The following is a 24,825-nucleotide window of genomic DNA, read 5'->3' as shown; positions in this document are numbered from 1 at the left end:
CACTGGGCCAGAAAAAACTGACTTTGCAAGTTGCATGGCCCCCATCTGACCTTTAAAGACACATTCAAGTGAAATAGAAATGGTGGTGAGTCATTCCTTACAGGCAGACTGGAGCTTTGATATGCAAATGTCTGGTTGGTAGTTATCTGATGTTGTTAGCGGTTAGCAGTGTAGGTAAACTGCCCTCCCGTCTGTTCCTGCTGGGTTCTCTGATTAAGAGGTCAAAAGGGAATATGAAGGTTGAGATGGCACGTGAATGTAACAATGCTAGTGTTTGTATTTCTCTTTGAAGTCTCAGTAGTGAATACCTGTGAATGGTTGTAAATGGCCAATTCCCTTGTGCTAATGTCACTAGTGACAGGTGTGCACAGGACACGGGAGCTGATACTCCAGAGCCACAAACAATCATCTCGTCACTGTTACAGAGACACCCGCTGTCAAGAAGATACCGGTCAGCCTGCACAGATCTATACAAGACTCTAGTGGCCTGAGCCTTTTATCTCAGATCTGTCGGCGCTCGGCAGGGAAGGTTTGGATGGCAAGACTGGGACCCCAGCACCGGCCTGGACTCACCCTGGTAACGCTTATGGGAGAATCTGAACAAACTCTGTGCATGGACTATTTACTCTTCGTTTCTCTGGCTGGGTTTCTAACAAAGAAGCTCTGAACAAGGACTGACGACCCCCCAGCTGTCTGGGTCATTTCAGAGACTTCGCGATTTAAGGACTTTGCAACTCAGTTATCATCTCTACGTTGAAACTGACCCGAGAGCTGTATGTTCACCTGTGTGTGTTCTGACCGTTCACCAGTGCTCTTATTCCTTTTTTAAATCCATGGTCGCTTAGTTAATAAGCAGTGGCTTCAAGCGGGTGTCTGGGTAAGATCTGACCTGTTTGGCAATGTGTCCGTCCCTTTGGGCTTGGTAGAACTTGTTTACATAGGGGGGATGAAGGTTTTCAGCAATGCCCAGCAGATCTGACTTGGCTCTCTGGGCTGGGTAGTTTTAAGGGACCTGTGTTTTGTCTCCTGAATGACCAGCGGGGTCATCAGAAGCTCTTTGTTGCTGGCTTGGTATATTTTCTGGAAGAAAAACCACCCGGCTTTAGAGCTTTGCCTGCCCCATTCTTTGCAGTTTGCCCTGTTTAAACTATCTCAGCCAGGCTCCCCTGGAGGCCAACGTCACGGCCTCAGAACGGATCCCGTGAGGGCCTGCCCCGTGGTTTTTCCAGGGACTGAGGTGAGGCTGACAAGCCTGGAAGTTCCCCAGTTCCTTTTTCGCCTTTTGCCAATCGTCCGGGCCCTCCCCCAGTCGCCAGGAGTTTTCAGAGCTAACGGCCAAGGGCTCTGCAGTCACAGCAGCCAGCTCCCGCGGGTGCATCGCATCCGGCCCCCCGGACTCGTGCGTGTCCAGCCGGGGGAGCGGAAAGGCTCCAAATCCCAGCCCCCAGGGCTGCCAGGGTGTCCAGGAGCTTCCCTGAGTACAGCCAGGGGGTGCCAATGGCTGGCCCTTGCCTGGCAAACGGTACCTTACCAGCCATGTCTGGGGCGGGGCGGGGGGCACTTGTGACTGGCGCTTGGCCCCAGGCACTGACGAGTTAACTCAGCCCAGCCCAGCCCACTCCTGGCTGCGAACAGCCCGGCCCTGGGGTAAATCAGGGGCTTTCGGGAGCACTGGCTGCTGAACGAGCTTCCACCATCATCTCTGCCAAGGCCCCTCGTTCCTGACCCACATTCCCCCCCCCCCCCGTTGCTGTGCCAGGCCCAGCCCTCCCTGACTGGCCCCTGCTCTTCAATCCATACGTGCAGCCCCCACCCCGTGATTTGAAATTCAGCCCCCACCATTCCCTCCTCTGCAGAGAGCAGAGCAAGGAACTGGCTAGCGAGGGCGTGAACACGCACCACTGCCCTCTGCTGGATGGAATCAGAATTGTCCCCCTGTGTGTCATAGACCTCATACTGCTGATGGAGATTCTCCTTTCACTCAGGTGATAGGGGCCTATGCTGTGAGAGCAGGAGGATCTGGTGGCAGCAAAGGGGCAACTAGCTGGGCAGGGGGTTAGCACCATATGTTGGAACAAAGCCTCCTTTTGGAGACCCTCCTGCAGGCCAGGGAAACACACAGAATCTGCTCCGGCAGGTGGTGGTGCCACTCGGTCTCCGGCAGGGGATGTTTCCTCCCCCCCGCCCGTCCCGATGGCAGCTCTGGCGGAGACTGCCTGTCTCCCGGCTAGCTCTGGGGTGTGTGCAGAGTGGCTCAGGACAGAAGGAACAAGCAGCAGCGGCTCGAAGAGTTGAGAAGCCCTGGGGACATGCCCACAGGCTGCCCAGCGTTGGCAGGGGGGCAGCAAGCGCCCGCAGGGTGTGACCTTCAGTTCAATAGCTGCTGCGGCATCCGGGCCCCACTCATCTGTGGGCAACACCCAGTCCCCACTCCAGACAGGGGCTAGGAGCCGGTGGCAGGGAGGTCTCCATGAGTGGCTACGGTGCCTGGTCCACCCCTGCTGGGCAGGGCGCGAGGCGTCCGGGGTGGCGGCAGCGGCAGGGCGAGCGGAGCCAAGCGCGGCTCCTGGGGTGCCTGCAGCTGTGTGAAGCTGTGCGTTTCGCTGGCAGCAGCCGTTCCAGGCCCAGCCCGTGCGCGGCAAGGTGGGGGCGGCTGGGACCAGTGCGCTATTAAAAGCCTGCCTGGTTTGAGGAGGAGATGTTACTTGTACCAGCTGGTGGCTAGGTCTCAAACTCGCTCCGCTTAACCCTTTGCTGGGCTCCCAATTCCAGGCAAGAAGCCATAGTGAGCGCCCCAAGAATGGCTCCCTGCGGCCCTCTGCCCCACCAGCTGGACCCCAGGGAGAAAACAAACTGGGCTTGGGTTTGTACAGGATGGTAGCTGGCGTCCCTTCACCCGCCTTTTGTTGTTATCGATCACACACGCCTGCTCGGGTACCGCACCTGCGGGGCACAGGCGAAACCCCACAGCTCCCCTGAGGGAAGGCCTGAGCAGGGCTTACCACTCACTGCTGAAACACAGCCACCTCTGGGGTGGAACGCAGCAGCTGTCCGACGGAGCACAGCAACACGCCCCCGTGGTTTGGGACGGGAAGTGAAGGAGAAGCTCACAGCCCAGGGAAACTGCAGGGGGCTTCCGAGGAGGCAGCGGGGATCCCCCAAGCCAGAATTTGGTCAGCAAAAGCCCCAGGGGATTTTTAGTAAGTAGCTGGGCTCCGAGCACAACGGGGGCCTGGGAGCGACGCTAACACAAATAATAATAAAGACGGCAGCTCAACGTTGGCCACCGCGGTTCTCGGAGGCCTTCCATCCCGCCACTGCCCCTGCTCCATGCCAGCTGGGCTGAGAGCTGTGGGCTCACGGGGCAAGGGGAGACGGCTGCAGCACGTCCCAGGGTGCTGTGCCCAGCTGGCGTCCATTCCGCCGGGACCCAAGAGCCCGGCCCGTAGCCATCACAAGAAATAACAGCAGTCGAGCCATCTCAGCCGTAGCCCACCCGGCTCTGGGGGAGAACCAGCCTCCCTGGGGCTTGCGGACACAGGAAGGAGGGGCCCGTTCTGGAGAGACGGGGGGTGCTGCGGCACAGCGGGGCCAGGCCCCGAAGGTGCAAGCAGGGCAGCTGGTCCGGCAGCAGCGGCAGCAAAGGGGCTCCCGCCGGGAGGCAGCGGGGCTGGAGAGGTGATGTGACTCTGCCTTTGGCACCGGTGCGACGGCGGCTGGAATCCGGGGGCCGGCTCTGGAAGGAAGTTGAGAGGTTCGGAGCAGAGCCACGGGGCTGATTAAAGGGTTAGAAAACCCGCCTTGGTGTGACACAGGCCGGGAGCTCGAGCTGTTTAGCTTAACAAAGAGCCGGCCAAGGGGGGACTTGATCCCCGTCTGTGAACACCTCCAGGGGAAGAGTGCGCCCGGCTCTCGCGTCGTGCGTTGCAGCTGACGTCGGCTCTAGCCAACGGGGCCTGCTTTGCTCCCTTCCTCCGCGGAGCTCGGACCCGGCAGCACCAAGCCGCGCTGGGCGGAGGTTTCATGGCTGACCCTCGAGCGAGCTTGAGGCTCACCACAAGGGGACTCTCCAAGCAGATGCTTCAGCGTGTGGGTGGCCCGCGCCACGGGCTCTGCCGAAGCAGGTGGAACTGTGATTTCCAGGAGGTATCAGTTCCCACAATGGGCCCCCAGCGACGGACACTGCTCTGTTACTAGCCTGGCCACAGGATTTAAACGCAGCTTACAGCAACAGCCCCAAGATCTGTCCGGCTCTGCCCCACCCTTCCTCCGACCCCAGGTCATGGGCCATGGGGTCTGACCAGGCCCGGGTGGGTGCCTCTGGATGGGTCCCTATTTTTTATGGAAATCAATCAATCACCAGCCCGTGACCAGCTTCCCCCCTTGGCCCCGGCACGCAGGACTCTCTGGAGCATGGCGGCAATCAAGGGAAGCTCACACCAGCCTCCCCCAGGGAAACGCAGCTCTCTTTATTCACCCGGGGTAAGAAATACGTGGCATTTCCTTGCTCTGAAGTATGAGGCTCTGGAGGCCTGTGGGGCACGTTATCTATACTGGCCTTGTTATTTGTAGAGCATCCGAAGTGTGCCCGGGGCTGTACGAAAGGTCAGTGCTCAAAGGAATTTACAACCCTACACAGGCCAATGCAACGCCTGGGGGAACCTTTAAACAGGAGAAGGGGGGCATGAGGGGAGAAGTGGGCCCAGCGGTCAGGAGGTCAGCAGAGGAGCCTCCCGGGAAAAATGGGAGCTAAGGTGTGTGACAGTCTGCTCGCCCTTCAAGGAAGGCAATGGCCCCTGCCCGGACTAAGGGAATTCTGGGAGGTGTAGTTCCCAGACTGGAGGGGAATTGTAGGCCCGGCAGCAATGCATGCTGGGAAGGGGGCTGGGCTATATAAGAGCCCTCTCTTGGGGGTAGAGAGGAGGTTCTGTTTGGGTGTGGGTCCCGATGGCTGTTCTGAGTGTGGGTGAAGGTGTGATGCCAGGGTGGGCAGAATGAGTGAGTGGGGTGCAGCTGTGCGTGGGGGGCAACGCATTGGAGGTGGGGAGAAGAGACGCGAGGCTGGGGGGAGGTGGCCAGTGTGGGGGAAGGGGGAGATTTGGGCTCCTGCGTTCTGGCTGGACGGAGCAGGGGAGAGGCGCAGGCTGCGGCAGTGGGGCAGGGGTTGGCATGGAGAGGAGGAGGAGGAGGGATCGGAGAGGAAGGCCAGGCCTTAGCGAGAGCCAGAGACCGTGGAGAGGAGTCGGGGGGGCCTGGACGCTAGGAGCGTGTGTGCAGGGCAGGAGGGGCTGCGGTGAACGGAGGACTGGCGGGGGGCTGGTAGTGGAAGCTCGGGGGGCTGGGGCGTCAGCGAAGAGGGGAGAGCCGGGGCAGAAGAGCTGAGGGCGAGAGGGGAGATCACCGAGCTAGCAGCCGGCTGCACGCTACGCAAGGGCAGAGCCGCCAGCTGCTGGGGGGGCTCGGCACCATGCCCCCCCCAGACAGCACCTCGGGCGGACGTCGCTGCTGGAGGTGTTTCAGTGGAGCGGCCGCAGGGCAGTTCAACCCCAGCTTTGCTACTGGCCCGAAGTGGGCGACACGGGCTGCCTGGGTGAGGCAAAGAGGGACTTTCCTGGGGGGTCCGGCCCTCCCCGCCTGGGGGGCTGCCCGTGTGCTGTCCCGCCCTTCCTACGCCTTCAGGCAGCCCGTCTCCGGACAGCGACTCGGGGCCCGTCTCTGCTTCCCTCGGCCGTCCTCCTGGCAAAGCGGCGCCTGGGGCCGCCAGGGGCTCGGTGCTCCCTGGTTCCAGGCTGTGCGTGGGGTCGGAGCCTGACTGCGCCTCGGGCTGTCATGCGGGCTGGCTGGAGGGGGGGGGCATTTAGTCTATTGGGTGACATCAGCATGGCAGAATCATAATAATCCACGTGGGCTAGGCCATGTCAGGTACTGTTCGGAAGGTTGTAATGTGCTGAGTAAGAGAATACTTGTGTTCATGTGTGATATGTGAAATGGAAGTTATAGATGTATTGGAGATATCTGTGTTTCAAATTGTGCTGTCTGGGCAACACCCCAGCCAGGAAGGCTGCAGAACAATGGCCTGCTTAATGGCCCATCAAGGCATTCCCAGGTGCAAGGGGCCCTGAGGGAGAGGCCAGCATCACCACTGAGTCACCAGAACCTGCTGACGTGACTCTGGACTCCATGGCAGGCAGCCTACCTGATGAAGCATCAGGACTGTCCCATGTGACTCTGGACTCCATTTTGGGTCTTGTGACTGCCCACAGGCCGCATGGCCGGGGGAGGGGGCTTATAAGATCAAACCACAGGATCCATCTTTGTCTTTGCTCCTGTCCAGCTGCAGACACACACCTGCCTCTGGATCTATTCATCTTGCAACTGAACCGAAGGACTCAGACCCATCCAGGTACTGGATGTGAACCAGAGAGAACTACACAAGCCTGCAACTCCACATTTCTTCCAGAAACCTGAAGTATATGGACTTTTAATCATTTGTATATCTGTGATTGACTTTAACCCTTTAACATTTCTCTCATGGTTTATTTCTTTCTTTGTACAATAAACCTTTAGTTTAGATACTAAAGGATTGGCTGCCAGCATGATATTTTAGGTAAGATCCAAACTTATATTGCTCTGGTGCTGTGGCTGACCCTTTGGGGTCAGAGGGAACCTTTTTAGCAAAGAGCAGAGAGTTCTAGTAACTGGTCTCTTTGCTGGACCTGGTGCTGATTTGGGAGCCTGGAGCTGAAATGCAGTGAAGAGGGCTGTGGGCATTTGTGGACTGGCTTCGTGATATCCGGTGTGGGGTAATCAGAAGCAGTTTGTGGCTGGTTGGGAAGCCGGGCTTCAGTGTCACCCGCCAGCGTGGGGAGAATCTGCTCTCCTTTTGCAGCCTGCCCTGACCTTGGCATTATCAGTTGGCAACCCTGGGCACAGGTCGTATCACACGTGACTGTCCCCCGGCTGCAGGGTTTGACCTGCCTGGGCCATGCAGGCTGCAGCCCTTCCCGCCCCAGCCGAGCGCCCTGCCAGCAGCCCGTGTGTCGGGGGGAGGCTGCTGCCCGCTCTGTGTGGGGCCGGAGGCTCGGTCTGGCTCCGGGCCCAGCGCTGAGCTTACTCAATCAAAGGTTACAAAATCCTAGTGAGAAACCAAATGGCCGTGCAGCACCGGGCGCCCTGCGTCCCGGCTCCTCCCGGCGGGGAAAGGCGGGGGCAGCCTCGCTGCCAGCAGACCCCACTGTCCAGCCGGGAGCCGCCGGGCGGGCCGGGCTCATCTCCTCGGCCAGTAAAGCACGAAGCCGTCCCGGCTCTTGCTGAAGTCGGGGAAGGCCAGCTCCTGGCGCGTCTCCACGGCGACCAGCCTCTTCCTCCCGCGCTGGCTCAGCTGGATGCAGTCCGACACGCGCACCTGCAGCTCACGCTTTGTCCTGGGGGGCGGAGAAAGAGCGGGTCAGGAGGGCTCCGTGCATTCCCAGGGTATCAGGGAGACCGTGGGGGACACGCTGCCAGGCCAGGGGTGGTCGTAACCTCAGTATTTTCTTTCCTGCATGTCTCTGTCTCCCTCCTCCCCCCGTGGCCACTCCATATAAGAGGGTAAGAACCTACTAACGCTAGCGGCTGGTGGAATCGCTCCGTTAGTTCAAGCAGTAGCAGCTTGTCATTTTAGCTTGGAAGGTTCCAGGTTCGAATCCTGCTGCCCGCCGGGCTGGGTGGGGGGTGTCGTGATAAATGAGGCTCCTGAGACGCTGGCCCTGTTAATGTGGGTCATTAAATAAGGGCTCGTGCCAGGGCGGGGATGGGAGCAGGAGGCCCTGAGGGGGGACAGGGTGAGGACGAAGCGGGTGGTCGCTGGGGGGACAGAGGCGGGAGTCGGCTCCCCGGCAGGGCGTGAGGGAGCCCCACAGGCAGGAGGGGAGAGGGAAGGACAGCACAGAAGGACGGGGGCACTGGGCAGAGCCCGGGGGAGCACGAGACGTGGCTGTGGGCAGCTGCAGAAGGCGAGGGGAGAGGCGACAGGCCAGGAGCGGGTCTCACGGGTGGGAACGGAGGAAGGGGCCGGGGGGTGAGGGGCTCCTGTCCCACTGGGAAAGGGAAAGGGCTGTTTATGGGGCCCTGGGGGCGAGATCCTGCCCATCCCTGTGTGTCTGCAGCAGAGGTTTGCAGAGCGACCTTCACAGGCGCGGCTCTCGGGCCCGGGAACACGAGGGCATGTGTGTGCGCGTGCGAGGACACGCGGGCCAGTCACGCTGCGCCGGCGTCAGACCCGAGCACGAGCGCAGCGCCGGCCCTGGCTCAGGCCCAGCCCCGTGGATTTCCATGGGAGTCGGGAGCCTCGAGACCACAGAGGCGCTGCACCTGAAATCCCAGCGTCGGAGGGGCCGGAGCCACGGCTGCCGTGCGCCAGGGCAGGGCGGGCGTGGGCCTGCCCGGCCGTTCCACACCCCCGCCTTCCGAACGTGGCAACGGGCGACTCCCACAGCAGGCGACGGAGGTGTGAGCGTCCCACCTTGACCCGCTGGGGCATTGACTGCCCTGCTCCCTGACGCGGTTAACCACCTCCCTGCTGCTTGGCACAGAGCAGAGCACCCGGCTGGCAGCTCAGTGAGCGAATCCTGAGCGCCGTTCTCAGGGCTGGGGTGCGTACGGTGAGACGGGCACCTCCCCACACAACTCCAACCTTTCCAACCCTGCTCAGAATGCACAAAGGCCTCATGTTTCCAAACCCCGCAGGGAACAGCTGATGGCTTTGTCCGTGGCCGTACTTATGGACCAATAATTACTGCAGAGAGAAATCGACATAGAGCCTTCCGCAGCGCGGGAGCCGGGCCTGTAAAACCGAGAGCGCCAACAGCCATGTGCAGCCAGGCTGTCATGAGAACCAAAGCCAGCTTCCCATCGGAGGAAGAGCCACGGGGAACGCCACCCTGTGTGCCCTCTGACGGGATAAGAACCCCTGACATTTCGCATGCTCCGGCTCCTGTTACTGGGGAATTGATCTGGGAGGTTTTTGGGGAAAACGCATCAGCCCAGGCGTCCAAAAGCAAACGCACCCCCTTCACTGGCAGCTTCGAAAACATGCCCTCTTTTTTTTGGTTTTTGGTTGTGGCTCAGCATCGCTCCAAAACGGGCCGGCTTCCGCCCCCCGGGGCTGGCTGGGTTTTGACTTTGCAGTGTGCTAGGTAGGGGTGGCCTGACACACACAGCTCCGATCCAGCCATCCGACGTACCAACCCCTCATTAGAGCGGGGGGGGGGGGTAAGAGGAGGCCATGGAGGGGTCCCAAAGGGAAGAGGGAGGAAGGGTTTGAGCCTGGTTCCTCCAGCCTGGCCCAGGAATGAGCTGGGCTCCAGAACGGGACGCACGGACAGACCGAGCATCTCGCTGTCCCAGCACCGTAAGGACTCCGGAGAAGGGCCGCATGGAGAGGATGCAGAGTGCTGAAGGTGGTGTTGAGGTGGACCCGGGCACAGAGAAGGGGGCAGAGAACTGGGGGAAGGGAGGACATGGTGCAGGACAGGTACCGAGGGAGGCGCAGGCGGGACCAGGGACGTGTGGGAGACATCTACAGTGCAGCGAGTCTCAGCGCCGGCCCAATGGACGCAGCCTCCGGGGGCTAATGCAGCAGTGCAGACTCCCCCACATGGGGTTTCTGAGGCCGGGCTCCAGCCGCAGCTCCCTCCTGTGAAGCCCTCCCGCCCCAAGCCCATCTAGGCGACCGGCTGGCCTTAAAGAAGCCGGGGTGTCCCAAACCCCCTGAGCCCTTAGGCAGGGTCACGGTGGGGATCATGCGAGTGGAGCCCACGTCTCCCCCAAAAGACACAGGGCCCGACTGTGTCTCTGCTGCCCCGGTGGGACGCCCGACCGCCCTGATTCACACCGGAGCTAGAGCAGGGGGAGGCCTAGCATTTGTTCCTAGCTCCTAAATCCCCTTGGCAGCCGAGGGCATCCGTCTCCAGCACTCTGGCACTGCCTGAAGCTACGCCCCTCGCTGCCAGAGAGCGACACGCGCCAGGGGCTGCACAGCCTGACGGCACGTACAAACCTGCCGGCTCTGCGTGTGCTGACGTAAACCCTCCAGCGCCCTCTGGCCAACCCCTTTCGGAGCCCCAGCCAGGCCTCTGCTCTGCCCCTGCGGCGCACGGGGAGCGGCTGCAGCGAGTTCTGCCCAGGCTCAGCGTACCGAGGAGCGTGCTGTGCTGCCGTGCAGGGTGTGACGGCAGAGCCGGGCTCGCTCGTGCTGGGACCGGAGCAGCAAGGCTGTGGCAGCACATGCTTCCGGGGTGGGCAGTGCCAGCCTGCCTGGAACGCCGGGCAATTACCCGCTGCCATCGCCCCGGGATGGCAGCCCAGCCCCGCCCCGCCCCGCAGTGCGACACGCTCAGGGCTAGAGAGTGGCCCCCTTAAATCCCGCGGCGGGAGAGCTTTGGGCTTGTTTACAGGACGCTGCCAAGGCCGTGCCAGCGAAACCCCACTGACTTTGCCGGGCAGCGCCTGCACGGGGAGTCCTGCCCCCGGCGGTCCCGCCACGCCAGCCAGCGAGGCTGGCACGTTCCCCCAGGCAGACAAGCCCTCGCGCGCCACGTGGTCCTGCTGCAGAGGCGAGAAGGACCGTGTGGACCAAGGCCGGCTGCCCAAGAGCGTCCCCCATACACGGCCAGCGGGGCTGGCTGAAAAGATGTCAAGCGACGGAGAGGCTGCAGCCTGGCTTGGCGAGCTTCCCAGGGCTAGCGAAAGTCCTGGGCCTGGCTCCCTTTGCAAGCCGCAGCCTGCCTCTCCCCCAGCCTGGGCCCTCCCATTCAGGGGCACCCGATCGGAAGGGGTGGGTGGGGAGGGGGTGGCTGGGCTCGGCTCGGGGGCCTTGAGTCACTCTCTGCCCGCCTTCCCTGGGACCAGGCCTCATCCCCCCATCCCCCCCGGCCATGCAAGCCAGCGGGACAGCTGTCGCTTTTGCGAGCGCCCGCGCTGCCATCTGGGGAACGACCTTCCGCCCCGGCCTGCCCCGCGGGTGGTGCGCGTCCTGTCAGCGCGGGTAACGGCGCCCTGCACCCCACCTCCATGTCTCGGCTTGCCTGCTGAGCGCTGGCGTGCTGGGGCACAGCCCCGGGGACAACGGGCCACGTCCGCTCCGCCGGGGCAGGAAAGGGTTCATTGCTGCCCGCAGGGTCGGTGTATGGCGGGGCGGGGCCGGATCCTTCCAGCTGGCAGCTGACCCCCTTGCTGCCTTCGCCCTGGCCTGGGGGCTGTGCGGAGCATTTGGGTCCCTGGTCTGACCCCGGCTCCCAGCTGGCCTGGTGGAGGCGGTGGGATGAGGTGAATGACCCTGGCCTGTGGTCACATGGTGCAAGCCCTGGGGTGGGTCACGCCACCCACCCCATCACAGGCGGCTCCTAGGTATCGAGCCCCACCCCACGCCCAAATCTTCCCGGGTTCTTAGCTGGCCTTTCCTCCCCGCCCTGCCTTGGCAGTGGCATGGCCTCCCGCCCCCTCGCTCTGGCCTGGCAGCCCCCCCGGCCCTCCGGGAAGCAGGGCAGGAAGTCACGCGCTCCTGCTGCAGCGGCCCTAGCCCCGGGCGCCTCACATGGCTACTCGCTGGCCCTGGAAAACAAAGGGGTCGTTTCTTGGGCGCTGCGGGGAGTCGCTGCGGTTATTTATGGCCCAGCCGGCAGCGAGAAGAGACAGCTCCCAGCAGCCTCCCCGGGCGAATCCCAAGGGTGGCTCTGGGCCGGGGATCTGGCTCCTGGGCTGTGGCGGGAGGAGGGGAAACACGGCGCCGCGTTGGCCACGACTCCAGACCCCACGGGGACGAGCGCGGGGCCAGCGCCGCCAGAGGACAGCACAGGACGGGACGCGGCCACACGGCGTCAGCCTCTAGCCGCGCGCCGGCACGCCCGGCTCCAGGCTGGCCACGGCAGGGCGCCGCGCCTGCACGCACCTCCACACGGGCCGGGGGGCTCCCAGACACCCGTGTCCACGCCCTGCCGCGCGCACGCGGCCGCCTCTACCCGCATCTCTGGTCTGGGCTCGGTGCTTTGCTCCCGCACTGAGCCCGCGGCCCACCCCTCAGCCTGGGCTGGTGTCTGGCTCAGACCTGCCGCTCTGCGCCCAACACCTCCCTCCAATGCTGTTAAAAGACACCCCGGCCCCCTTGGCCCAACAAGCCAGCGCCTGCTGCTGCAGCCGAGCGATGGAGAAAAGGCTGAGCCAAGGCATGGGGGGTGGGCGTGTGTGGCAGCGCCACAGAGAGCAACCGCTCGGATGCAGCGGGGGGGAGACTAGGGCAGAGAGGGCAGATCCCGCTGCTAGTCACTGAATCCTAGAAGACCAGGGTTGGGAGGGACCCCAGGGGGTCACTTAGTCCTGCCCCCTGCTCAAAGCAGGACCGACCCTGACTAAACCATCCCAGCCAGGGCTTTGTCAAACCGCACCTTAAAAACCTCTCAGGATGGAGATTCCACCACCTCCCTAGGTAACCCATTCCAGTGCTTCACCACCCGCCTAGGGGAAAAGATTTTCCTAATGTCCAACCTAGACCTCCCCCCCTGCAACCTGAGACTGTTGCTCCTTGTTCTGTCATCTGCCACCACTGAGAACAGCCTAGCCCCATCCTCCCTGGAACCTCCTTCAGGTAGTTAAAGGCTGCTATCAAATCCCCCCTCATTCTTCTCTTCTGCAAACTAAACAAGCCTAGTTCCCTCAGCCTCTCCTCATAAGTCCTGTGCTCCAGCCCCCTCATCATTTTTATTGCCCTCCACTGGACTCTCTCCAATTTGTCCGCATCCTTCCTGTAGTGGGGGGCCCAAAACTGGACACAATACTGCAAACGTGGCCTCACCAATGCCGAATAGAGGGGAATAATCACTTCCCGTGACCTGCTGGCAATGCTCCTCCTAATGCAGCCCAATATGCCATTAGCCTTCTTGGCAACCAGGGCACACTGCTGACTCATATCCAGCTTTTTATCCACTGTTACCCCCAGGTCCTTTTCTGCAGAGCTGCTGCCGAGCTCGTCGGTCCCCAGTCTGCAGCTGTGCATGGGATTCTTCCATCCTAAGTGGAGGACTCTGCACTTGTCCTTGTTGAACCTCATCAGATTTCTTTTGGCCCAATCCTCCAATGTGTCTAGGTCACTCTGTATCCTATCCCTGCCTTCCAGCGTATCCACCACTCCCCCCTGCTTAGTGTCAGCTGCAAACTTGCTGAGGATGCAATCTACCCCATCCTCCAGATCATTAATGGAGATGTTGAACAAAACCGGCCCCAGCACTGACCCCTGGGGCACTCCGCTTGTGACCGGCTGCCAGCTAGACATGGAGACAGTGTCCTGGGGGTGGATCCCGCTGTACTCGGCGGGGCTGGGAGTGGGCAGAGCTCGGTGCTAGTGCCCAGGGGGTGGGTTGTGCTGTGCCTGGAGGGTTCAGGACAGCGCCCTGAGCTGCAGACTCGCACACGGCCATGCCGTGGAGAGAGTAAAATCGACTGGCCCTAGTGCCGGGGCTGCGCTGCCTCCCCCTCGCTGTCTGGAAAGCTGGCAGGTCGTGCTGACAGGAATAAACCCGTCTCTCTGTCTTGGGCTGGGGCAGCAGCTGTGCGCTGGCACTGCAGTAAAATAGGAGCAGGAGCCAGACAGATCTGGGGCAAGGCGGCCCCGCATGCGCCGAGGGAGCTTGTGCATCTGCCCGCTCTGCCTGGCGGGCTGGGATTCTTCCTTCCTCTGGCCATAGAGGTGCCCGGCCCTGGCCCGTCCCTGACCTGCGCCCAGGAGTGCGGTGTGTGGGGGCCAGGAGCCCCGAGGACGCCAAGGGGCCAGACGGCTCTGCACCGGCACACAGCCCCCAGTGCCGCATCCAACCCCCCCCTCGCCGGAGCTGAGAGACGCAGGGCAGTCACCACAGGGGCTGGGCCCTGGGGCCGAGGAGGTGGTCTGAGTGAGGGGATGGCGGACCTGGCCCCAGGAAAGGAGAGAGCCTGGTTTCCACGGGTGGGGCAGGCCCAGGGCACCGATTCTTGATGGCAGGGACATGTGTGGGGTCCGGCACTCGCTCGGGCGGCTCTGAGGCCCTGATCCCCCTCCACGGGATAGACGCTGAGCAGTGAGCCGGGCACCAGAGCCGAGATCCTGACCCCGCCCTGGCACCAATCTGTAGGGGACGGATCCCGCCGCCCCTCAGCAATGGGGAGCCTGCTCGGCCACAGCTCCAGGCCCGTGGGAAGGCGTCTTTGGGGCGTGGTGGGGGGCGTTATCCCAGCATGCTCCCCTGCTTGGCAATGCATCACGCCCAGAGGCGGGCGGCGCGGCGGGGGTCCACACAGCGGCGTCGCTGCAGAACGACCCCAGCAAATTCCTAGTCATCGGCTCGTCTCCCCTCGCCCCCTCTCTCCCTATGATACGCGGACACCAGGCAGGGCCCAGTCCGGATAACAGGGGGGGGCTCACGGGATCCCAGCGTGGGATCTCAAATCCAGTGACGCCAGCGCTTTGTACCGGACGGGCGCTAACCTGGGCACCCACCATTAGCCTGTGGAACACTCTGCCACAAGACGCCTTTGAGGCCAAGAATGCAGCAGGGCCCATGAAAGGAGGGGCCATTTGTACGGGTAGTCAGCACAGTCACAATCAGCTGAGACGAATGACCAGGGGTATGAACCTTCCTGCTTACTGGCCGGGGCTAGGCAGAAACTCCCGTGAAGGTCAGAAGTCCTGACCTGATAGAAATCTCCACCCCCCGCTCCCACGTTCGAGGGGCTGCATCTCCTGGCGACAGCCTTAGACACTCGGACGAACCCCTCGGGCGTGAAAATAAAAAGCAGCCACCGAGCAGTGAGCAGGGACAGGGCCGGGACCAGGAAACCGCCGTGGCAGGGCAGCTGCTCTTTGCATCAGTGTCCTGCTGCTGCCCGGCTGGCACCCCCGCAGCCAGCAGCACCGGGCGCTGCAGCAGGCACTGCTCCAGCGCCGCAGCGATGGACGGAGGCCTGGCCGGGTGGCATGGCTGGCAGGGGGCACAGGCTGGAGCTTGTCTGGGAGGCGGCTTGCTCCAGCCAGTCTGAAACGCCGCAGGGGAAGTGGAGATGGAAACGCCCCAGATACTTCCCCCCGGACCGTCTCCTGAGGCCAGTGCAGGGACGCCCCTTCCAGCGAGAGCTCCAGGGCCTGGCCGGATTTACCGTGAAGGTGCCAAGTGATGGCCCCCCTGCTGGGAGGTGAGCCCGGCCCTCCTGATCCAAGAGTCCCTGCCACCCCCGCCTCCAGGGGCCTGACGTGGTGGGGCACCCCCTCCCCTCGTCCCACAGCTCCACGCTCATCCTGTTGATGGTCAGAGCGAGCTCTGCTCCCGCTGCCCTTGAACACTCCCGGTGACGTCCGCCGGAGCTGGATCGGGGCCCCAGAACCCCGGCGAGGGAAGTGGCGCCGCGGCGCCCAGCTCTTCCAGCACAGCACGGTGCCAGGTTGCCACAGAAACAGACCGCCTGCGCCTCACACCTTGTCTGCCCGCGCCCCCGCCTTACAGCTGGCAGCGCCCGGGCAGGAGACAGGCTCTGGGGTCCTTAGGACTCTGCCCAGCCAATGCTGCTGGCGGGGGCGGCTCCTGGCTCCGGCCCCTGCCCCTGCCGCTGGCGAGGGGCGAACCTTGGAGGGGTGCATGCCCCGGGCCTCACCGTGAATTGACCCAGCCTGGGGCTGCCAGCAAAGCTGCTGCCCTCTGCAATGCCATCCTGGGCTGGGACCTGCCCGGCGCGCACCGAGCCTCACTCTGCCTGGCCTGCCCATCTCTGCGGCATCTGACGCCTTTTACCTTTCCGTCCCTGGGGCCTTTCTCCCGCCCTGGGCGGCCACGAGCGGGGAGAGCGGCTCTGGCACCGGGCTGCAGACCGAGCCGGCGGGGCCTGGCTGAGCGCCCCAGACGGGCTGCGTTCCCCCTCCCCTCGCTCACCTCGACACCTCCCCTCGCTCCCGTGCTATTTTCTCCCCCAGCTCATTATTTAGCCTCAGCTGTTAACGAGCTATCCTGCAGTTACCTAGCAACCATCTCCGGGCTCCCAGCCATCTGCAATGTGGGACACCAGCTGGGCCCCTTCTGCACCAACTGCTGAGTGTGCCGGGCCCACCCGGCTGGACCTGTCCTCCCCCCGCCCCCCGTTACAGAGCCTGGCACGCGCCGCTGCATTCTGCCTCTGACTGCATTCTGCTCCTCCCTGCCCCACCTGGTTTAGAGCCACTGCGCCCACATCACCCCACGCCGACGTCTAGCGGCTCAGCCATTTCCGGAGCCGGCTCCCCCGCTCCCCATTTACCATGGTGGGACCCCTGAAACCTGCTCCTGACCCCACGGCCGAGAGCCCCGGTCTGGAACCTCAAGTCCCAGGTGACCCCAGAGCCAGTGCGGGGCCTGGATGCAGTGCTGGGCAAGCTAGCGGGCCCCAAGGCCTCCAGGAAATACCCTCCCGGTTGCGGAACATCACAGGCACGTGGGGGCTGTAGCATGCAAAGCAGACCGGGCGTGTTGGGGGGTGATGGCTCGGGGGAACAGTGAGATCTGGAGTGGGGGGAGGGAGCCAATGCATGGAAGAGAGGCCTGGGATACAACTGTTCCCAACTCTGCCATCAACGAGGTCTGGAGCTTTGGCCAAACCACTTGGTCGCTCCCTGCCTCAGTTTCCCCATCTGCCAAAAGGGGAGACTGACACCTGCCCTCACAGGGGTGCGCTGAGGCTGAGCTGGGGACCGTAGAATGCTCTGCAATCTTCAGCTGGGAGATGTTACAGGGAACGGGAAGTGTCATTTCTCCAGCCAGCCGGGACAGCAGCGATCACACGCCCTGGCACCCAGGTGTCCTGAGGCTGTCTCCTGCTCTCATCATGAGACAACACTAACAAGAAAAGGGCCATGGGAGGTTTCACTTCCAGACGGATAGCCATGCCCAGCCCGGAGGGGCCTTCTTCTGCCGTCAGACCTGAAGGCCTAAAGCAGCGCGGCCTAGTGGCTGGAGCCTGGGGCCGGGACTCAGGAGACCTGTGGTCAACCCCTGGTTCTGCCACTGGCCCCACTGGGTGACCCTGGGCCAGTCACAACCCCTTTGTGCCTCAGTTTCCCCACCTGCAAAATGGGGTTGACGATGCTGACCTGCTGCATACCGCGCTTTGAGATCTGAGCTGGGTGGGGATCCGAAGAGGAGGGAGGCAGCGGGGGCGCTTGGACGCCGGGGAGAAAAGCCTGCGCAGAGGGTTATTCTGGGACACGCTGCAATGCCGTGGGCATGTGTGGGGCCGGGGTGGCATGGGGGAGGGGCAGCTAGGGAGCCGCAGCTGTGCAGCGCGGGGCAGGATGGGGAGGCAGCGAGGTAGCTATTAAGGCAGGACAAAAGAGACAGGACTCAGATGCAAATGAGAGCCAGGAGCGGAGCAGCTGCGGGGACTCTTAAAGGGGCAGCCACCTTCTTGGGGAGGCGTGGGGGAGGGGGACATAGGGGCAGCAGTGGGGCATGGGGAAAGATCTGGCCCTGCCCCCTTAGTCCATGGGTAGGCTGGTGCAATGCCAGGCCAGTGGGACACTCATTTCCTACCCCCCTGCCCTGCCCTCCCCACGCAGCCAGGCAGGGGCAGTGAAGGTGTGATCCCTGCCTGGGCGCAGAGATCATTAATGAGGCTTCACACTCAGCCAGTCCGCTGCAGCTTGTCGCGCTGGCTGAGGCCTGGGCTGGGCTGGGCTGGGCTGGCACCAGTGGGTAAAATCTCACTGTGCACCTGGCCTGAGATTGATCAGGTTGTGGGGCAGAATAACCCCCAGACAGATAGCCCTAGAGTGAGCAAATGCCCTGTAGGGCGCGACCATGCACCAGACTCCGGGGGATGGCCTGGAGAGTCCAAGAGCTCTTCTATGGAGATGCTACATTCCCATTTCATAGAGGGGGAAACTGAGGCACAAAGCGATGAACTGACTTGCCCAAAGCTACAGAGGGGAATTGGTGGCAGAGCTGGGGATGGAAACCAGACGACCCCCCAGCTCCCCGTCCTACACTCCCCCCCCACTGGCGGGGGGTGGCTTAGCCCCTGCAGGATTCAGAGCATCTCGTTCCCTTGGGAGACAAGGCAGATATCCAGCCATGTTCTCCCCGAACTGGGATCGGGAGGCTTCGTTCAGGGGTGACCCTCCCACTGCTAGGCAGGCGCAGCCACGGGAAGGGCTCCCGTAGTTCCTGTCTTCTGGGGATCTCAAAGCCGTTTACAAAGCGGGAGGGCAATAAACATCATCCCCCCCCTTTCAAGAGGAGGACATGGAGGCGGTTAAGTGACTTGCCCAAGTCCATGGTCCTGACTCCAGGCCTCGTGTCCTGTCGTCCACCCCTGCCTCGATAGCCCCTTGCAGAAGATGGAGAAGGTGGCGGTGGCCACCTGGCCGGATTCCGAGCTCCATCCAAGTTTCTGTGCCCTCCCGGGAAGATCTGACCGCGGGAGGTCGCACGGATCAGACCCTGGTCGATCAAGTCACAGTGTCGGATGTGCCAGAAGAAGGCTCAGGGACACGAAGCCTCCCCAGCGCCTTGCGGGGCAGAAACATGCCAGGCAGCTGTGCTGGCGGGGGGTGCGTCCCGCCTTCTCCTCCTGCCGCTGCAACCTGGCCATGGGCTGCAAGCGTGGAAGGAGAAAGCTAAAGCCCTTGTCCGCCTTTCCAGTCATCCCAGCTGCTAGATCAAAGGAGGGGCCACCTGGCATGATGTCGCTGGGACCAAGGAGAAGCCGGGCTTGGCTGGTGCTGCTAGCTAGCCCCTATTCTTGGCCGGGGGACGGGATACCCCCGTTGGAAGGCGGTACAGCCCAAGGAAGGAGGGATCACGCAGGGAGGCGTGTGAGAGGCCAGTCAGAGGAGGACAGCCGTGTCAGGAGACCTGAGCCTGGGCACAGGCTCTCCCAGGAAGGCGCGGAAGCACTTTCACCAGAAGATCTTTCACACGGGGCCGCAGGGAACAGTTTCCACGCCCCAGGGCCGGTTCCTCTGGCCCACCTCCAGGGCCGAGTCTGTGCCAAGGCCAACGTTCAGCACCAAGGCCAGCTCCTCGGCCAAGCACCTCAGCCGCCCACTTCTCCAAGAGCGCCTGGCGACCCAGCCCTTCCCCAGGGCCACAGTGTCCCAGGGAGCAAATCTTGGGTAAAGCCCCCCCCCAGCTCCAGCAGGGAAACCAGGCTTGGGTTCCCCTGGGTCTCCTCCAGGATGTCACCAGCTGATCTTCTGACCCACCCAGCGGCAGCTCGCGGTAGGCTGTGTGTGTGTGTGTATGCGTGTATGTGTGTGCGTGTGTAGGGAACTGACCTGGTACCTGCATCCTCGGCAGACGACTCATAGACCCATAGACACTAAGGTCAGAAGGCCCCAATATGACCATCTAGTCTGACCTGCCCAACGCAGGCCATAGAACCTCCCCCACCCACTCCTGTGATAGACCCTGACCTAGGACTGAGTGATTCAAGTCCTCAAATCATGGTTTAAAGACTTTAAGATACAGACAATCCACCAGCAAGTGAGCCGTGTCCCAAGCTACAGAGGAAGGCGAAAAAACCCCAGGGCCTTTGCCAATCTTCTCTGGGGGAAAATTCATTCCTGACCCCAAATATGGTGATCAGTTAAACCCTGAGCATGTGGGCAAGACTCACCAGCCAGACACCCACGAAAGAATTCTCTGTAATAACTCAGAACCCCCCCATCTAACATCCCATCACAGGCATATCTACCCCCAGCAGTCAAAGATCAGTCAATTGCCATCAGACCGTCCCCTCCATACACTTATCGAGCTCAGTTTTGAAGCCAGCTCGGTTTCTTGCCCCCACTGCTCCCCTTCGGAGGCTGTTCCAGGACTTCACTCCTCTGATGGTTAGAAACCTGCGTCTAATTTCAGGTCTAAAAGACGTTCCAGAAGCCAGGGCTCCCAGCGAGGCGAGGACGGCACCCTGTGGCGGGGAGTGTCTCAGCTGCTTGGGGCTTGGCCGGGAAAGGTGGAGGGGCTCATAGCAGCTTGGGCCTTTAGAAACGGCTGATAATCAGGGGAGGCGCCGTGCTGGATCGGGTCACGGGGCCACTCCGCCGACGTCCTGCCCCCCCACAACACCGGGCGCTTCCCGGGGGGACGAACAAAGCGCTCACCACCAGTAATCCCCACCGCCAGCCTTCCCGGGGCGGCACAGCCACCAGCCTTACCCCTGCTGCATTACATCACCCAAGAGGGGGCAGCGACTTTCCTGGGGGGGCCAGGGTAGAATTCCAGAGTCCCTCAATACCTAGTAGCCACCGGCACCAGCTGGCTGAGGGCCATGCTGGGAGGAAGAGGGAACGGCCAACGCTTTGGGATCCTTGTGTGGGATCCTGGCACCTCAGACTACTCCTGTGCCTGTGCCTGGCCAGGAGACGGCCCCAGCCTCCCCACGGGGCAATAGAGCCAGGGGAACTTACCCCTTCTCCCAGCGCTGCCGCATGGGCTTTGCACCACCCCAGGGTGCAGGGCCCACCCCTGCCATGCCGCACCCCTCTGGACCGGGCCCAGGGCAGTGGGATGCTTGCGCCAGGGCAGTGGGAAAAGCCGCTGATTTCAGAGGGCCCGGCCTGCAGCCACCCAGCCCCCGGCAGGGTTCGTGGGCCAGGCGCTCCGGGAAGGACTAGGGGGTTTGGGGGCGGGTAGGGGGGTGTAATAGGCACAGCCCACCAGGCCTGGCCTGGCCTGAGGTCCGTCGGTGTGGGGCTGCCTGCTCCTGGGCCCACGCTGCACCGGGCCAGGGAGGGAAAGGGAGCAGCTGGGTGCTCTGGGAGTGGGGCAGGGATGAGCTGGGGGTCTGCCCCGCAACCCCGCGGCAGTCTGCCCGCCTCCGGGAAAGTCCAGCCGCGGCCGCCGCTCTGACCCCTCTGTGCGTCTCCCCCCCCCCTCCACACGGGCGGTGCTGGCCCTTTAAGAAGGCCCTCCCCTGGGAGTGGAGATACCGTCTGGGGACCCACGTGGGGTGCAATAATTCCCCACAGTCCACTTTGTGACAGTGCTGCCGGGGGGGGGGACAGTGCCCAGAACCCCCCCTTCCCCGGCACAGGCGGCTCTTTTCTTCCCTGCGTCTGGGCGGGCCTGTGCCAGCAGCTGCCGAGAGCAGATGGCGCCCGCTCGCCCCCAGCCCCCCCACTCCACGCTCCGCCCTCGGTCAATCCGCCGGGGGCTCTGGCAGACCGGCGTCCATCTGGCGCCGGCGCGGGCAGCGGGACGGGCTGTCGGTGCGGAGCCGACGCTGCGGGGGTCAGCCCTGCCACCGGCGCCGCGCCGCGCCCCTCCTGCCTCCGCCCCGCAGCACGGCCCCCGGCCTGTTTCGCAGCCCCTCTCCGGCCAGGCACGGGGAGAGCGGGACCCCCAGCGTCTGCCTGTCCCGCAACCCCTCCCTCAGCTCAGCCGCGGATCCGCCCCCCAAGGGGGCGAGCTGCCTCCCGCGGCCCCCCCCGCCGCAGTCACACCCCTGCCCCTGCGCGCACCCAGGCCTCGGCCCCTGGAGCACGCTCGATAACGTGGCCACGGGGACGCACGTGCTTGGGGACACGAGCCTCCAAGCCCAGCCTGGAGGCGCCCACGGGCTTTAACACGCACAGCCGGCCAGGAAGCTCGCTGACCCCCTGGCGGCGGGACGGAGCATCTGAGGCAGGGCACCCTGCAGCTAAATGCATCCCCCCCCCAGCTGGCTCTGGTTCCTGCTTTGCATCACAGTGGCCGGGGCCGGCAAGGTCAGGAAAAACGGCTCCGATCCCGCCCCCCACAGCCTGGGCCCAGCTGGGAGCCTCGCGGCTCGTGGCCGTGACAGCTGCCGGCTGCACTGAGCCCGCGTGCCTCTGCACAATGCCTGCTCCGGAGATCAGGCTGCGAAAGAGGCCCTGGTGCAGCGCAGCCTGTTCCCCCTCAGCGTGCATGCCCCCTGCCTGCCCCCCGCCCGCTAACAAGCGCCGCCAGCAGACACAGCCCCCCTTCAGCCCGGGATCAGTCCGCAGCGTCTCCGTCAATGGAGCCCCTCTGACCGGCGCAGAATCAGGACCGGTGCTCCTCGCCCGGCCAGCGCAGAAGCGCTCCCTCCGCTACGGGCCGGGGGACTCCCGGGACTGGTAACGGGCCTTTCGGCTCTTGGTTGCGGGTTTGAATTCCCCCCGGACGCCAGTTAGTGGGATGTGGACTACGGAGCTAGAAGGGGGGCCCTGCGATCCTCTCCTCCAACAACCCCCTGTATAAGCCAGGCCAAAGCCACCGTGAGCAGGGTCTGAACATTTGTGGGGAAACCCCAGTGGATTTCACGCCCAGCACCTTTGCCCCGGAGCCATTATGGCCAGATAATTGACGGGTGCAGCTCAGATCCACAGCCCGTCACCACGAGTCACCCTGTGACCGCGACCGGCCAACGGTCGTTTGTCTGGGAAGCCAGCCAGAGTCTGAACGAGCCCCTGGGGCCAGAGCTCCTGTCACCCATGGGCGCAGCAGCCCGTGCAAGCCAAGAGACAGACTGGTCAGTTCCTTCTTCCATGGGAAGCTGCTATCAATCACAGGCTTCTCCTGGGCCAAGCCAAGCACTTAACCCCGGCCCTAGCTACCCTCTGAGGGGGCTATGCCCCAGAATTATTGGCGACATACGGTACTGGAGTCCTGCCGCGCCACTCAGTGCTGAAATGCCACCACCTCTGGGGTGGAACACAGCAGCTGCTCAGCAGCACACAGCGACAGCTACACCCCAGGTTGGGACAGGAAGAGTATAGGCTAGAGTGTCAAGAGGAGACCTCAAGGGGAATGTAATTATTTGGCTTGGACTCTGGGGGACAGATCCCTAAAACACCACAAGATCTGTAACCATCGCAAAGAGTCTCGGTCCCTCTTTATAGCCGATCGACAGGGCAGCACTTCCGTCCGTACCAGGCCATGGCGGGGGGACTCCTAGGGGAGAGGCCCCACACCACTGGGTTTTCCCATCCACACCCTGAGCCAGCCACGCCCTGACCTGCCTCCCGCCTCGTCCCGTCCCGTGTCTTGTACCAACGTCATCACTCACGTTTTGAAGTGGTTCACCAGCACCCCCACCAGCTCCCCGACCCGGTTGTCCTCTTCCGGCTGCATCTTATGGAAGCAGATGGCCAGGTCGTCGTGGTTCTGGGTGTGGAACACCACCAGCTGGTCTTGGCAGCTGGTCACGCTCACCCCCGTCACCTGCATGGAACAAGAGTGCCCAGGGTTAGTGAAAAACAGTGATACCGCCTGCCCCGGGGCTGACGCAGGCGGCAGGGTGCGATTTCCACCCCCATGGCCACCAGGGGGCAAAGGGCGGGGTGGCAGCTGGGAGTCGGACACTGCTATTGGTCTTTCCTTTCCTAAGCCCGCCCGCAACCAGTCACCGCATCGGCCAATGGGACGGCAACTTGGCTAGCGTTTGCTGATTCTGTATTGCTGATTGCTGTATTGCTGTATTGCTGATTGCTGATTCTGTATTCTGATTGGCTGTTGAGAGGAGACGTGTCACGATCCGGCCGATGTCATCGCCCCCAGATCACGTCATGCCCAGAGACCAGGCACCTCCCCGCAGATCAGCCAAAGCCCCGTACTGAGGCCCAAGAGACCTGATGGGTCGCCCTGCAAGCGCAGAACTATCCCCTGCCCAGCTCCTGGGCTTTTATCATGAACTTCGTGGGGCCTGGTGCTTCTCTTGCATCCCCAGCTCCCGGAGTCACGTGATTATGCAGAGCCCAGGAGGGACTGAGGTGCACCAAGGCCGCCGGCCCCTGCGGTGGCAGGGAATTGATTTGTTGAGCGATGCCCAGGTGATCCTGGCACGCCCCCTGGGCCCCAAGCTGCAGAGCCAGGCAGGCCTGTCTTGTGATTTTTGAACATTCGGGGCTTTTTTTGAACGTCAGCCCGGCCGATTCGGGGCCCTGCTGTGCTGCGCCGGCCTCTCGCCTTTAATCTCGGCCCTGCCTGATGGCAGTCAGGGACCACGGGGCGTGAGCGGTGGGACCGGAGCCATCCGCCGCCTCCTGGCAGCCAACAGAGCCCATGGATCCCAGCTCTAACGAGGCCGTCCCACAGGTGGTACGGGAGCCAGGGAGCGAGAGCTGGGAGCTCCCCACGCCCATTCAGGTGCCAGTCATCAGAGAACATCCTTCAGGAGAGGGCAGCCTTCCCAGGAGAGTGTGACGGGGGAGTCAGCTTCTCCACACGGCCTGGAGCCAGGGTGATTCACGGCTAGGGGCCTGGGTGTCAGGGGACCGCAGCGCTATTCCCAGCTCTGTCATTGACCCTAGACATGTCCCTCCCCCCGAATGGGAAATGGGCCTGCTGGCACTTCCCCCCGCTCCTGGGTGCTGTGAGGGTTTGTCGGTGATTAGGTGTCCATCTCTTGGAGATCATTAGCACAGGGCAAAGTGAGACTATTAGAGAGACCTTTCCCCTTACAACCTGTCTTTTGGTTCTGTCTGTACAGTGCCTGGCACAACGGGGCCTTGGCCAGGCTTTTAGACGGGGGCTAGCTCCTAGATGGGTCTGCGGGCTACAGCAAGATAAACAATCAACTTCACCCACCCAGGGCCTGGGTTTGTCAGCACCTGATTTAACCCCTGGGCTGGAAGTGCTGGTGGTCCCAGGACAAAGACGCGTCATTGAGGATCAGAGCAGCCCCCGCATCATGGAAGACCCGAGCATTTCAGCCCCCCAGGGATCGGAGGAGCTAGGAGAGAGAAGAGGCCTACTGCAGAAGGTCGTGGCTAGGGAGCACAGGCCAGCGTCTGAGCGCTGTCTTGTGGCTGTTGTGGGTGAGCCGCGTCACAGCCACGCCACGCTGGCTCCT

General features: G+C 62.8%; 1 protein-coding gene across 1 annotated transcript in view; it reads right to left on the bottom strand.

The window, feature by feature from the left end:
* Window positions 1-6,555: 6,555 nt before the first annotated feature.
* MYO1G (myosin IG) overlaps window positions 6,556-24,825 on the bottom strand; it is a 47,465-nt gene continuing 29,195 nt past the window's right edge. The window contains exons 21-22 of the mRNA XM_067544561.1: window positions 23,041-23,195; window positions 6,556-7,424 (exon numbers count right to left, since the gene is read on the bottom strand). Coding sequence (XP_067400662.1) covers window positions 7,268-7,424; window positions 23,041-23,195 — 312 coding nt within the window. The 3' untranslated portion in view covers window positions 6,556-7,267. The remainder of the gene's footprint in view (window positions 7,425-23,040; window positions 23,196-24,825) is intronic.

Source organism: Emydura macquarii, unplaced genomic scaffold (genome assembly GCF_026122565.2).
Source record: "Emydura macquarii macquarii isolate MOO-44397 ecotype Brisbane River unplaced genomic scaffold, CSIRO-AGI_Emac_v2 contig_973, whole genome shotgun sequence".
Lineage (NCBI taxonomy): Eukaryota > Metazoa > Chordata > Testudines > Chelidae > Emydura > Emydura macquarii.
The sequence above is the reverse complement of the archived record's forward strand: the minus strand, read 5'-3'. Positions and strand labels throughout refer to the sequence as shown.